At 39.8% G+C, this 15,019-nt stretch overlaps 1 protein-coding gene across 11 annotated transcripts in view; it reads right to left on the bottom strand.

Moving 5' to 3' along the window:
- LOC127632666 (adhesion G protein-coupled receptor L2-like) overlaps positions 1–15,019 on the bottom strand; it is a 151,737-nt gene that overhangs the window by 70,268 nt on the left and 66,450 nt on the right. For all 11 annotated transcript variants that reach the window (XM_052111384.1, XM_052111385.1, XM_052111386.1 and 8 more), the window contains exon 3: positions 4,459–4,672. In XM_052111384.1, the coding sequence (XP_051967344.1) occupies positions 4,459–4,672 (214 nt within the window). The remainder of the gene's footprint in view (positions 1–4,458; positions 4,673–15,019) is intronic.

Here is a 15,019-nt window from a genome sequence, read left to right as displayed (position 1 = left end):
ATGCTGCAGTGATGCCCATATACTGTAGGTCAGTATTTAATTAGGTGTGCAAATAGCATCTAACACTATTTCCTCTTAGTGCAAAGAAGATGCTTTTTGTTGCTATTTACACTTAGTGTAAATAGCATCTATTTGTATTTGCACCTAGTGCAAATTGCATGTCAATTAGCACTTATTGCAAATAGCTTCTGCTTTATTTCTAAGTGAACAAACCAGTGAATTTTAAATAGTATCACTAATTTGGTTTGAGTGGATGTTGTCATTTTAAAGTCACAAAATAAATATTCCAAACTTATTGAGAAATATTCTATTTTAGTTTTGTTTGTACAGATATTTTGTGCAGTTTCTATTTTAAGATATGTTTTGGTTACAATTAACAAAATGTAATTATTGAGTACATAAAAAAATCCATGTTCAAAATCCTATCCTTGTCTTTCCCCTATTACAATATGCAGACAATAATGATTTTTTTAGCGGTTGGGTCGGATTTGGTGTGAAATTGCAGTCATATGTCATTTGTCCTTACATGTTTACGTCATGGGATTAAAACGTGGTGAGACAGGTTAGTTTAACCCTACTGATGATGATGTGTTGTTGCAATAGTAATTCTGCTTAGTACAAGAGGAACCACAGTTTCAGATATTTTGTGTGTGTGCTTGGCTGAGGAGCCACTGGTGCAAAGCTACCATCTGTGGGATTATGACTGAATCCCCTAAACGTAACAATACAGCAGTGCTGCAAAACTCTGATTGGCCCAGGATAGCCAGCCCTCGAGGGCCCGGCGAGTTGAGCAGCTCAAGACGGGGCCGGGGCGCGGCTGGATGAGTGTCGCCCCTCTCCCTTCATGCACCACACGATTGTGGAGAACCTGGTGCTAAATGACTCGTAGACTACCTGTTTCTGGGCTGGAGTTTCATGCGTGGCAGAACAGCTCACTCGCTGCAGTCCACTGAAAATCAGCCCTCGATACTATCTTTTGTCGGTCCGGTTTTATCACATGAAGCAGGAAGCAAGTACGACAGCTGTTCAGTAGTGGCATGAAATCACTATTATAACTGATATTTTCCTTTTAATTTTTTTTTGGCAAAGTTGTTTACCTTATATTATGCCTGGATATGTTTTCTGGTAGTGTTGTTCAAGCTTATATTGGTAATCATGCTTTAATGAATCGAACATCACTCATGTGTACCAATCACAATGTGCTAATTAGTATTAGTTATAATTTTTTTCAGTGAGGTTACTATTACATATGTACAAATATTCATGACTTCTGAGTGCTTCATAACATTGCTGTAGTTTTGAGACTCCCAATGTGTGTCTCCAAGTGTGTGCACCAGTGTTTCTTAGGTTATTTATTTATTTTTTACCTTACCAGAAAATTTGTTGTCACTTTCCTTCCATTGTCCTTTTAGCAGAACAATGAAATGTATGATATGGCTCACTGTCCATAGTGGAGGGCTCAAGCTCGAGACCCGAGCCAAGCTCTGAACCACAAACCCCAAACAACACAGTATTACAGTTCACTTGCATTGTCCACTGAGGCTGTAGATTGTAATATAAAAATAAGTGTCTTTAATTGAATTCATATCAGCCATTTCACAAGTTTCACCTCTTGAATTGATATGTGTAGTACAATACAAACATTAATGTGTTCATGGTGTGAACCATGATGGTGGTGGCGTAGTGGCTAAAGCACAACATAAAATGTTCCTCTGCAATTAACTTGCAGTTTTATGCTTAAATCGCTAAAAGCAGGACCAAAAGTCACATACGCTGTGTCTCGTTTAGAGACAGTCTGCATCCTCCGGAGGTCACATTTTTCGGCCACATACGTCATGGAGGCTGTCTCGTTTCATAACAGTGAGTAGGACACTTTGAATGCAGCCTTCCAATGCATCCTTCTTTCACAGGAATTCGGAGGATGCAAGAAGTGTATCCCTCATGGACATTCACAACCCACAATTTGAAGGAAAAACGATTTGCCCGTAAATATGATGTTCAAACACAAGTAATGTTAATTCCCAAGTTGAAGTACCTCAGTAAATGGGTGCAGAGAATATAATATGTATAATTATATTAATATATCATTAAAATAAAGTAATAGACTAAAAGTACACATGTAAAATCTATTTTCTTTTCTCTTTACTTCATTATAACTCTCCTAAAATGTACCTCACACATTCCCTTCCAAAAGGAATTTGTTACCCTCTCATGACGCATCCTACCTAGCATGCAGCCTTCGAAACAAGACACAGCTATAGTGTGGCTTTCATCGGTAAACAAGGGGATAGGGATAGAATCTATAGTTCGTACAGTATAAAAATGTCTATGGAAAGTCATCATAAGGATAGCCGCACTGTATGTGTGTGACCATCAATGTAAACAGATGTTGCTCCGTGATAATCACGCTCAGCATGTGTTCACTGTGAGTATAAGAGTTTTAAACTGTTATCGTGGTGCTTTTGTGATATTCAGAGAACAAATGTATTATATGGTGGTAATATGTGGTAATCTGGTGACGAGTTGGATGTAAGTGTATAAAATAAACATATCCTGTGCTTCAAAAGATTTTATGTGTAACTGTTTGAGCGAATATAAATTACAGATGCTTGACCAGCGCAGCATCGGCACGCTGTTCCAGTTTTCGTCGCTGAGCAATTAAAAAAAAAAAAAACACTTTAGCACTTTATTTCCATCCTGTAAATTGTCTTTCTATTGTGTAGATATTCAAGCTATAATAATAAAGTGTAACTGCCTAAGTTTAACCAGAGCATATTTCTGAACACATGCATATTTTATTTAAAAAAAAGATACACAAAAAGAAAGTGCCAAAATACATAGGCAAAAACACTTGAATGTGCTTCTGGTTGTTTGAAACCTCATAAAAACCCACAGTATTAAACAGTTAATAGGCTTCAACACAAACTCATGAGACACAACACCAATGTGTTAACATCTGTTAAATCTATATAAACCCTCCGTAAAAATCCAATAATAACAATAAAGTGGGGGGGCCTAGGTAGATCAGCGAGTATTGATGCTGACTACCACCCCTGGAGTCACGTGTTGGAATCCAGGGCATGCTGTGTGACTGCAGGCAGGTCTCCTAAGCAACCAAATTGGCCCGGTTGCTAGGGAGGGTAGAGTCACATGGGGTAACCTGCTCATGGTCGCTAAAATGTATGGTTCTTACTCTTGGTGGGGTGCATGGTGAGTTATACGTGGATGTTGAGAAGAATAGCATGGGCCGCTATGTCTCTGCAGTAACGCGCTCAACAAGCCACGTGATGTGATGCGTGTATTTACGGTCTCATACAAGGAGGCAACTGAGATTCGTCCTCCGCCACCCGGATTGAGGTGAGCCACTACGCCACCAGGAGGACTAAGAGCGCATTGAGTATTGGGCATTCCAAATTGGGGAGAAAAGGAAAAAAATAAAACAAGTTTTCTTTTTCTAAGAACTAAATTAGCATTGATTGAGAGCTTAAATATATTATTAATGCAACTGTGGCAATGAAAGATTGTGAATCCAGTGGTGATTCATTATTTGACCAGAAAACTAACAAAATGAAAAGTGCACAACAATGCAATTTCACATCTGGACTTCTGCAAACCTGCGGAGGCAAATCCCTGCCTAGAGTTGCTGTGTAGATTAGCACCCACTTGAGATACATAATTGCCTGCAGCTGAAAGGCCTAATTGAGACGCCACACTTTCAAACCTATTTCCCTACGAATCGTGGCACTCTTATAATAAGCTGAGCGGAACTGTATGCCACTCCCGGCAGCAAAACATATCAAAGCCCGGCTCACACATCACTTCCTGTTTTTTTAGCACAAGCTTCCAGATGTATGACACAGTCTAAAATCAAAAGGAAAGCAGATTTATATGCATTCAGATGTGTTTGGTTTGGTTGTTGAGAAAGTGGAGGGAAATATCCTTCATGTATGTTGCTAAAGATGCATGTATTCATGCGCTTTGTAATAAGAAATGGGCAAATGAAAGAGAGGGTGCAATTTGAAGAGAGAGTTTTGGAAAGGGAAGAACAAATATAACAGATCTTAAAGACCCCAATTAAATTATGCAAATAAATAGCTTTGACAAAGTTGAGAACTAACTTTTAGCACATACATGCATTTAAAATGTACAGTCTTCTCCCAGGATATTGGATAAAAAAATATTGATGACATCATCTTGCACTACACATATCTTTGTCCAATCAAATGCTTTCTAGAATTAAAATGTCCCTCCCCATTGAACCACATGCAACTGACTAGCAAGTATAAAATCTTGGTTCATGGCTGTGATGTAAACTAAAGTTGTTTGGACATTAGAAAAAACAAAAACACAATTCAATATGTTCCTTCCAATGTCCTGTTTCAAACACAGGAAATAAAACTGTACTTGTCAAGCCTTATGGGGTCTTTAACATGTGGAGTGCCTTTGCACTGAACCTGCCTTTGTGACATGATCTTGAATGCGTCGGGGAGATAGCACTTGGTGTTCTCCATTTGAAAGGGGTCAGCATCACAGATCTTGTCATCAGTGCGGCCGTAATTTGCGGTCTCAATCATGATGACATCACTTCCTGGACAGCGCAGGTCGATGGGGTAACCCTCACAGGACAACTCTCGTCTCACCAGACCAAACGGCATGGCTGCCCGGCTAAACCCTGAAAGATGGACAGAGAGAGACTTTAGAAATTTCAAGCCAGATATAATTGTATGCAGTTTCTCAGTCCATACTGTTTCAAAGTAGCTTTACAAAAACAGTCCAGTGCGCAAGACAAAGGTAATGTTGGCAATAAATAAATAAAGTAAAATGTTTAGGTGAAGAGGGAGAAAAATCTTGGGAGGAACCAGACAATTGACAGAAATGCACTATACAAAAGCAAGGAATATCCTTAAAAAAAGAAAATAAAGAAATATATATATATATATTGTTGCAGAGTGAGCAAGAGACAAGAGTCAAGCATCGGAGAGGCATTTATTGCAAATAATAATAAATGTAAAATGACACAGTGACCTAAACATTTTATGTTTATGATGCAACAACCCGAGACAGTACACAAGCATGTCTGACGCAGGGTGTGGCTGGATTGAGATGGTGAAAATTTTGGAAATTACACCATTAAAAAAAGTCACCAAAAAAAAATCAAAGAAAATTCCTTCAAACTTATTTATAAGTACTACTCCACTAATTATTTTGTAGAGAGATTTAATTGTGATGTCCAAATATTCTGTACATTTTGTGGTCTACTCGACATGTTTTTGGTCTGATTTCTGCAAGATTGTTAGAGATCATATTATTCCCAGGTTTCAACTTTGCTTTGAAAATGTTTTATTCGTTTTTTTTTTTAGCTATGACATGTCTCTTCATAAGGAATATTATTTGATACATTTTCTGCTTTTGTTGGAAAACTTTAGTATTCATAAATATAAGTATTGTGGTTATAAACCATTAGTTTTAATTTTTAATTCAAAGGTTCAGCAATACCTAAGAACAATTTACGATTTGAGTAACAAGCTGTAAAATGTATTGAAATATGTAAACAATTTGATTTTTTTATTTAAACTTTTTATTTATTTATTTTCCTTTTTGTTGTTGTTTGTTTTAATATACCTCTTAGCTCTAGATGTAAATCGGGACACCATGTAATTAATTTGATTAAAAATATGTATCGATTGACAGCCCTAATATATATATATATAAAGAATAAAATCAGCTGAAAGTGGAAATAGGTCTAAGTAAGGTAATTTTAAAAACATATCCCGGTCAATCCATGTAAAGAACATTTCAGAGTCATGTTTCAACCCAAAATCAAAATAAATAAATGATGATTATATTTTTTGCTTAAAGCAAATAAAGCCTTTTATAGGACCATTGTCATTGTTTGCATTGTGCCATTTTAATAAAAATGAAGTAAATTTTTCCTTAATTTGTATTACCATAGTTAAGAAAAATGTAATTATTATAATGTGGAATAGCATATTCAGTGTCTTGGCAAAAAGTTGTCTAAATGTGGTAACAATCTCATTGACTGTACATATAATTGGTACATATATAGTTATCATAAAGCTGAACAACTTTCATTCTCACAGTCATTATCTTCTGAACTTTAAATACTCCTCCTAGGGGATTCATGTGACTGATACTAAATTTGTGCAACATCATGTAGAACCCCCATTTTCACCTGAAGTCACCAAAATTGGTACATATATAGTTTTCATCAAGCCGGACATCTTTCATAATTACAGTTATTAGCTCTGCCCAACAGGAAGTCGGCCATTTTTGATTTATTGAAAATTGCAGTCTCTGATCTTTTAAATACTCCTACTAGGGGATTCATGAGACTGTCACCACATTTAGACACTATTATGCCAAGACATTGAAGATATCGAATGGTGTTGCCATGGCGAGGCATCAAATTAATGGTGAAAAATGGGAAACAGGAAGTGTCTTATATCTTCTGTATGCAATGTGTTTTATAGATCAAAATTGAGATGTATGTTTAGTCTTGGGGGCTAATCACATAGATGTGACTATTTTGGGTCACGGTCATAGCGGCACTACCTGGCAGCAGGAAGTGTGGCTCTTACAGCATACTTTAAAATATTTGTATATTTCCCCAAATTGCTTCAAGATTGCTTAGAATAATGTCAAATGCCAAATGCATATGTCAACCTTGCATGGTTTTCCGAAAGCAACCAGGTGGATATGGACCCATGGTGCTTGGGCCTGTCATCACTGCTTGCAGTTATATTTATAATTATTATTATATATTATTATATTATAAAGTATTTATTAGTCATGGTAGTATTTTCTGTTCTAATTTATTACATGAATGTGCAGTAATGATAGTCTAATAAGAATCACCATTGAGAAAACATGGAATTAAAATGTAATGACAATACAAAAATCTTCAAAAAAAAATTTCTTTATCCTTGATGTCTATCCTTAAATTAGATTTTATTTTTTATTTTATTTTTCTTAAGCAAATATGATTTTGTAAAAATTTTAATTTTAATTTTGGAGTTGAATATGACTTGGACATGTTTTGATTAATCCGCTAATGAAAACAAATGAGCCTACTTTGTTTTTAACGTTTATAATACTTGAAGACATATTTATAATTTAAAATCTCTTTTATAATCTCCCAGTTCAGTATTTAAGAAACAGATAAATCATTTAGTTCTAAAAAATAAATAAAAAAATGCATATTTTACCATTATGCCATAACATACAAAGTAAGATTATTTATTAATTACATTTAAAGTCGCATGGCAGATGCAACAAATTTATCAGTGTCCACAAAAAAGATTACAAAAAAACAAAATAAAATGTAATATAAAGCACTGACAAAAGTACCTCTCCCCATTTATGGAGGGTGAGAGAGCAAACAGTGGATAGAAACAGTCTGTGAAAAACCAAATCAATACTTTAGCTGTGTTCTGCTAATGTGAAGAGCTTCAAATGTCTGCACTGAGAGTGAAATGTGGGACTGCACTCAGAACAGAGTATAAAGGGCATTTCCCTCATCACTGTAATGTCAAACACAAATAAAACACTATCAGCCAATCACAGGCCCTGACCTTAAATATAACGCTATATTTATAAATTAATCTTGTATTCAAAACGCAGCATATATGCACAAAATGTACAGGAACAATAATCAATTATGTGCTATAACTGAAAATTACATCTATTCATCTGCCCAGAAAATGCATAAATAAAACAAACACACACACACGAACACACACACAAAATCCCATTTCACATTATTATGTTTATTTTGACAAACAAACAACACAAATATAAATAGATGCCAGATTAAAATTTTTGGTGAATCCCTTTTAATTTATTTATTTATTTTTTGTGTTTGCATTCACCTCTACACGTAGATGGTGTTAAAATGAGTCTTGTTAAAATAATGCACAATTTATTATATCTATAACCTGAGAGAAAGACTGCTGTTAAATTTATATTTCTTACAGCAAAAAGTGTGAATGTGAGCATATTAAGTAAAAATGTATTTAACATCAGTCTGCAGAATTAATTTATTCAAGTAAGTGGAATTATAAAGTCAACATATCTTCAAGATGTTTTCAAATGAAGAGGAAAATAATCTGTTTGCTTAGCAGCTTCTCTTGTAATTCTTCATTCAGTAGGCAGTCACAGGGTATTTTTTATAAACAACATTTCCCCCCTGAGTTTGACATGCTGAGATGTTCTCACAGACATTGACAGCTAAATGGATTCAAATTACTTTAAAAAGTCCATTCAGTGGAAATCAAATCTTTGGTTGTTGAACCAGGAGAATTTATTATTGGGCCCCTCAAATCTTTAGTCATTCCTTGTGACCCTTTGACACAACAACAGAAAGTTTTGACAATGGCAGGAGTTGCCATATTAAATATGTCATTTTTTTTGTGCATACTGCTCAGCAATATTCAATTCTCCAAGGTTTGTGACCAGGGAGAGGTCAAACTCAATAAAATACTGATTATAAAATGGATGGTTACTAAACATATACACTATTCACTCAGCCTTGAAATAATAATGTGGCGGTGGCGTAGTGGGCTAAAGCACTGAACTGGTAAGCAGAAGGGTGTTGACAAAACAAAAATGCTTATTTTCAGTAATAACATACTACTCACACTATTTGCACTACAAAAGGATGTAGAACAGTGTGGTTGGGGGCTCACCTATTGGCTTTGTGTTCAAAGTCCACATTAATACGGCAATTTGCTGCATTACCACATTTTTAAATCAAAATTGATTCAAAATCGACTATTTATCTAGTTATATCATGGGCTATCTGATTAGTTAATCTTAAGGAAACCCTATATAATACGCCGATTTAAGGTTATGTCCACAACATACCGATTAGGATGTTGTCCTAAAGGGCGTTCACACAAGACATATTCTTGCATAAAAAAAGCACAACAAAATCATTTCAATTATTTGAAATTTGAAAGGGAACGAGTTAGTCTTTTAATAAAAACCCTTAAAATGCACCACCACTACCAAAAAAATGCATAAACTCAACTGACCTTTATTTTTGGACAGTCAATAATTTGACCATTCTAACCATAACACACAGACTCTTGCTTTATTTTAAAACATAGTCTAAAATTAGTCTGTACACAGCTCATGAGATATTTAAGTCTTTATAAATTATGATGTGAACTTTAAATTTCTTTCTGATTTACTTTCTGCCTTGTTCATTCCGACCCCCCACCCCCTCCACCTTTTGATTTAACATAGAAAAAACATTGGCCCCTTTCCCCTGGCCTACATTCCACTCTACTCTAATGCAACTCTATCATGAGGTCACAATGGTATTCGTGCTGATCAATCGGGCTGTGACGGTGTCCATCAGACTGGGCTGCATTATCTCACACAGCCCTCTTCCTTCCAGACTCCAACCAAACAGAAATAGTTCAGCCAAAAAAACCTCCCCACCTCTGAGTGGCTCCACAGAAACTCATCTACTTCCCTGAGCTGCAGTTCTGCCACATGGCATTGGATTTGATCCTCTAAAACCATACTCCATTCTTTCATTTTGCAAGAGCACCAGGAAACCAGAACATGTTGAGAGCGTGGAAGGGACATTAATGAGAAACTTTGACATCTTTCTGTGGCCTGGCATGTCAAGTTTACGACATGCGATACTTCTAAAATATCTTGGAATTATATTAAAACTCATTCTCTTTGCCAGAGGCCAGAAACCCCCACCAACGCAATTCATGGATCATGCAATCTGCTTCATAAACGTCTTTCCAAAAGCAGGGCAATTGATTAGGCCCGGAGACACTGATGACCAGAGCATGTGAGCGAGTGGTGTGACACTCTGCTCAATAACCCGCTCTATGCGTGTGAGCTCCGCTCATCTGCTCACGGCCTAAGCAAACGCCCCTCTCAAATACCTCTCACCAGTAAAAAGTGTTCGCTGACATCCCGCTCCGACATGAAAAGTCTCTGTAGTGTGCTTGTTTCTGGGCACGTACACAGTGGGGTGGCTACATTGGCCCAAGCAACTGCCCCTTTGCCCGCATGGGCTGAGGTGCTCCTCTGGGTTAAATATAGGCTATAGACCGACATTTATTCAATTATCAAATGCTTAGTTACATACACATATGAAATTATGTGATCGTATTGTTGTGTTTTAGTATTTAAAATCTCGCTATTTATTTTGTAATGGTTTACAACGGCTGTCAGATAATTGGGTCTATCAGACCTTCATTATCATTTGTAATCAGACAAATATTTCTCTCTGAACATTTTTTTTCTCTGCACATGAATGCAGCAAGCAATGTCAGATGATGTTATCTGCAACCACTAATCTAGAGTCTTTTTTTTACATTTGACTTATCGTTAAGGTGTGGTTTTGGCTTTGGGAAAATGACCAGCAGTTATGTGGAAATCAAAAGCAATAAGTGAGATAATTCCACTATGAAATTCTCTATGCGAGAGTGGAAATCTTTACCAATCGAATGCTCAATTGTACAAATGAGGTATGAAAGCAGAATGCTGCTCCTACAAATTAATACACTGATCTGCAAGATCTCAAATTTATTAGTCAAGTCAAGTCAAGTGGTTTTTATTGTCGTTTCAACCATATACAGTTAGTACAGTACACAGCAAAACGAGACAACGTTCCTCCAGGACCATGGTGCTACATAAAAACAACAAAGGACCAACACAGGACCACATGAGACAACACAACGAAATAAAATACCTATATAAAATACCTATATATACCTATATAAAGTGCACGTGCAAACATGTGCAAAGTACGGGACAGTACAACAAATTACTGACAATGAACAGGACAATAGACACAGTGCAGCACCGACCAGTACTCAGTAGTGCAAAAAGATGACAGTTTCTAAAACGTAAACATAACATACTATGAGATAGTGTTATATGCACATAGCAGTTATTGAGGTAGCAGACAGTTATAAAGTGACAGTAATTAAAGTGCAACTCAGGACACGTGTGTGTGTGTGTGTGTGTGTCAAACCAGTCTCTGAGTATTGAGGAGTCTGATGGCTTGGGGAAGAAGCTGTTACACAGTCTGGCCGTGAGGGCCGAATGCTTCGGTACCTCTTGCCAGACGGCAGGAGGGTAAAGAGTTTGTGTGAGGGGTGTGTGGGGTCAGTCCACAATGCTGGTTGCTTTATGGATACAGTGTTTTTTGTAAATGTCTTTGATGGAGGGAAGAGAGACCCCAATGATCTTCTCAGCTGTTCTCACTATCCTCTGCAGGGCTTTGCGGTCCAAAACGGTGCAAGTCCCAAATCAGGAAGTGATGCAGCTGCTCAGGATGCTCTCAATAGTCCCTCTATAGAATGTAGTGAGGATGGGGGGTGGGAGATGTGCTTTCCTCAGCCTTCGAAGAAAGTAGAGACGCTGCTGGGCTTTCTTGGTGATAGAGCTGGTGTTGAGGGACCAGGTGAGGTTCTCCGCCAGGTGAACACCAAGGAATTTGGTGCTCTTGACGATCTCCACAGAGGAGCCGTTGATGTTCAGCGGAGTGTGTTCACCTTGTGCTCTCCTAAAGTCAACAACCATCTCTTTTGTTTTGTCGACATTCAGGGACAGGTTGTTGGCTCTACACCAGTTCGTCAGCCGCTGCACCTCCTCTCTGTATGCTGACTCGTCGTTCTTGCTGATGAGACCCACCACGGTCGTGTCATCGGCGAACTTGACGATGTGGTTCGAGCTGTGCATTGCTGCACAGTCGTGAGTCAGCAGAGTGAACAGCAGTGGACTGAGCACACAGCCCTGGGGGCCCCAGTGCTCAGTGTGGTGGTGGTGGAGATGCTGTTCCCGATCCAGACTGACTGAGGTCTCCCAGTCAGGAAGTCCAGGATCCAGTTGCAGAGGGAGGTGTCCAGGCCCAGCAGGTTCAGCTTTCCAATCAGGTGCTGGGGAATGATTGTGTTGAATGCTGAGCTGAAATCTATGAACAGCATTCGAACGTATGAGTCCTTATTGTCTAGGTGGGTGAGGGCCAGATGGAGGGTTGTGGCGATGGCATCGTCCGTTGAACGGTTTGGACGATACGCAAACTGGAAGTGGGTCTAGTGAGGGGGCAGCTGGGTCTTAATGTGCCTCATGACGAGCCTCTCGAAGCACTTCATGATGATGGGTGTAAGTGCGACGGGACGGTAGTCGTTGAGGCAGGACACTGAAGACTTCTTTGGCATGGGGATGATGGTGATGGCCTTGAAGCACGTTGGAACGACGGCGCTGCTCAGAGAGATGTTGAAGATGTCGGTAAGAACATCTGCCAGCTGGTCTGCACATCCTCTGAGCACTCTGCCAGGAATGTTGTCTGGTCCAGCAGCCTTCCGTGGGTTGACTCTACGTAGAGTTTTCCTCACATCTGTCATGGTAAGACAGAGCACCTGGTCGTTGGGAGGAGGGGTGGTCTTCCTCGCCACCACATCGTTCTGCACTTCAAACCGAGCGTAGAAGTCATTCAGCGCATCTGGAAGGGAGGCATCTTTGTCACAGGCAACTGATGTTGTCCTGTAGTTGGTGATGGCCTGGATGCCCTGCCACATGCGCCGCGTGTCACCGATGTCCTGGAAGTGACTGTGGATTCTCTGGGCGTGTGCACGCTTTGCCTCTCTGATTGCCCGTGACAGTTTGGCCCTAGCTGTTCTTAGGGCTGCCTTATCGCCTGCTCTGAAGGCGAGTCTCGGACCTCAGCAGCGTGCGCACCTCCGCAGTCATCCACGGCTTCTGGTTGGAGCGTGGTGATGGTCTTGGAGAAAGTGATATCATCAATGCACTTGCTGATGTAGCTGGTCACTGATGCTGTGTATTCCTCCAAGTTGGTAGAATCGCCATATGTTGCAGCGTCCCTGAACATGTGCCAGTCAGTACACTCAAAACAGTCCTGAAGAGCAGAGATGGCTCCTGCTGGCCAGGTTTTCACCTGCTTCTGAAGCGGTTTTGTGCGTCTGACGAGCGGTCTGTATGCTGGAATTAACATAACAGAGATGTGGTCTGAGTAGCCGAGGTGGGGGCAGGGCTCCGCCCGGTACGCTCATGGGATGTTTGTGTAAACAAGATCAAGCGCGTTCGCCCCTCTCGTTGCAAAGTCCACATACTGATGGAATTTAGGGAGCACTGTCTTGAGATTCGCATGGTTGAAATCTCCGCGACAATAAACAGTCCGTCAGGGTGAGCGTTCTGCAGTTCGCTCATAGCCCCATACAGTTCACAGAGCGCTTCCTTAGCGTTAGTGCTGGGGGGAATGTAAACTCCGGTTATGTAAACAGTGGTGAATTCCCGTGGTAGATAAAAAGGTCTGCATCTAACAGTCACAAGCTCCAACAGCGATGAACAGTAACTAGAGACTAGCATAGAGTTCTTGCACCATTCCGTGTTGAGGTAAACACACAAGCAACCACCACGAGTCTTACCGCAGAGAGCTGTATTTCTGTCGGCACGAAACGAGGTGAGCCCGTCTAGCTGAATGGCGGCATCCGGAACTCTGTCGCTGAGCCACGTCTCCATGAAAACAAAGACGCAGCAATCTCTAAACTCACGCTGCGTAGCTTGCTGGAGTCGGATATAGTCCAGTTTATTGTCCAGGGAGCAAACATTTGAGAGCAGGATAGACGGGAGAGCCGGCCGGCTAGGGTTTGTTTTTAGCCTAGCATGAACCCCCGCCCTCTTGCTGCGCTTCCGCTTTCTCGCACACCGCTTACGACGTCCTCTCCCCCGGCCACCGGCATCAGGCGACGCCGAGGACTGGAGGCCTGGTCTCCGCAGCAAGCCGAGTACGCGTAGCGCCCCCTGCATATATTTTAGTAGTGTCTGGCGATGGTAGACACGAACACCGGTTGCTCCGATGTCCATGTGCTGCAAAAGTCAGGCTTTTTTAACAAAAATAGCACCATTGTGGATCCGGAGTGGCCGCTGCGTGCTACCGCGCCGCCATCTTGGAGTCTCCAAAGTAGTATTAGTTTTGATGCAAGGATTTTATGAGTGTTCGCTGGGATTCAAGGAAATATGCTTTGCAGTGCCGATTTCTCAGGGCCAGCAAAGCCTTCTCTGCTGGCCTAGCATGCCACATAAATAAATATTTTTCATCCTTTCAATCTTATTCACCTTTTTGCCTATTCATTTTTAATTGCTATCCACTCTTAATTAATCTACAAACAAATAGAGAAAAATGAAAAGTTTATTCAGTCAGAATTTATTCCTTGATGCTTACAAGCGAAGTGTGACATCTGTTTCACAAATCACATGCCCGAAGCAGTACGTGAATTTGAGCTCCATGCCCTCAGACCCTCAGAATTTCCACAGAATCCCTCAACAGTGCAAATGAATGAGCAACTAAATTTCAGATTGTCCGATTCATCAGCCAATCAGATTGATTTGTTTGTTCTGGGTGGGTGTGATCTTTAGGATATGTCCCATTCGAGGCCTTCTAACTGGCATTGAGTGACGCAATCACGCTTTAATGATGTACGTAATTCAAGAGTGAAAACTGAAAGATCTTGCTGACGAGTTGGCTGTCATCACTGCCATGAGAAACAGATCCTTATGGATTTAAAAACATGAGATGTTCTGCATGACCGTGTGATTGCTTAATTTATTAAACAGGAAAGGAGGGCTGATTTTCACTTCAAGTAAATTGGTAAGTGCTTTTTGCATTGTTAGAGCAACATCAGGATTTTTCTAAGTGTAAATTAGTCTGCTTGAGCGTTCAGTGTCATCAATATTTGAAAAGTAGCGCTGCATTTCATTCAACTCAGAAAGTCAGATTTTACCACTTCCTACTAGGAAAAGTGCAATGGAATGCTTCTTGAACTGAGAATTACAACTTGTAGGCTCGTGCAGATATTCTCAACTCTGATTTCGCTGAGATGCAGGTGTATGATGTCACACACACATGTCGACACTCAGGTAGATGTACAAAGTAAGTGATAAACATTCACTTTATTAAGTAATATCGATAAATGAGTTCGTTTCCGCATTACATGATATTAAA

Source organism: Xyrauchen texanus, chromosome 39, assembly GCF_025860055.1.
Source record: "Xyrauchen texanus isolate HMW12.3.18 chromosome 39, RBS_HiC_50CHRs, whole genome shotgun sequence".
Taxonomy (NCBI): domain Eukaryota; kingdom Metazoa; phylum Chordata; class Actinopteri; order Cypriniformes; family Catostomidae; genus Xyrauchen; species Xyrauchen texanus.
Note: the sequence above shows the minus strand (reverse complement) of the source record. Positions and strands in the feature narration are given on the sequence as shown.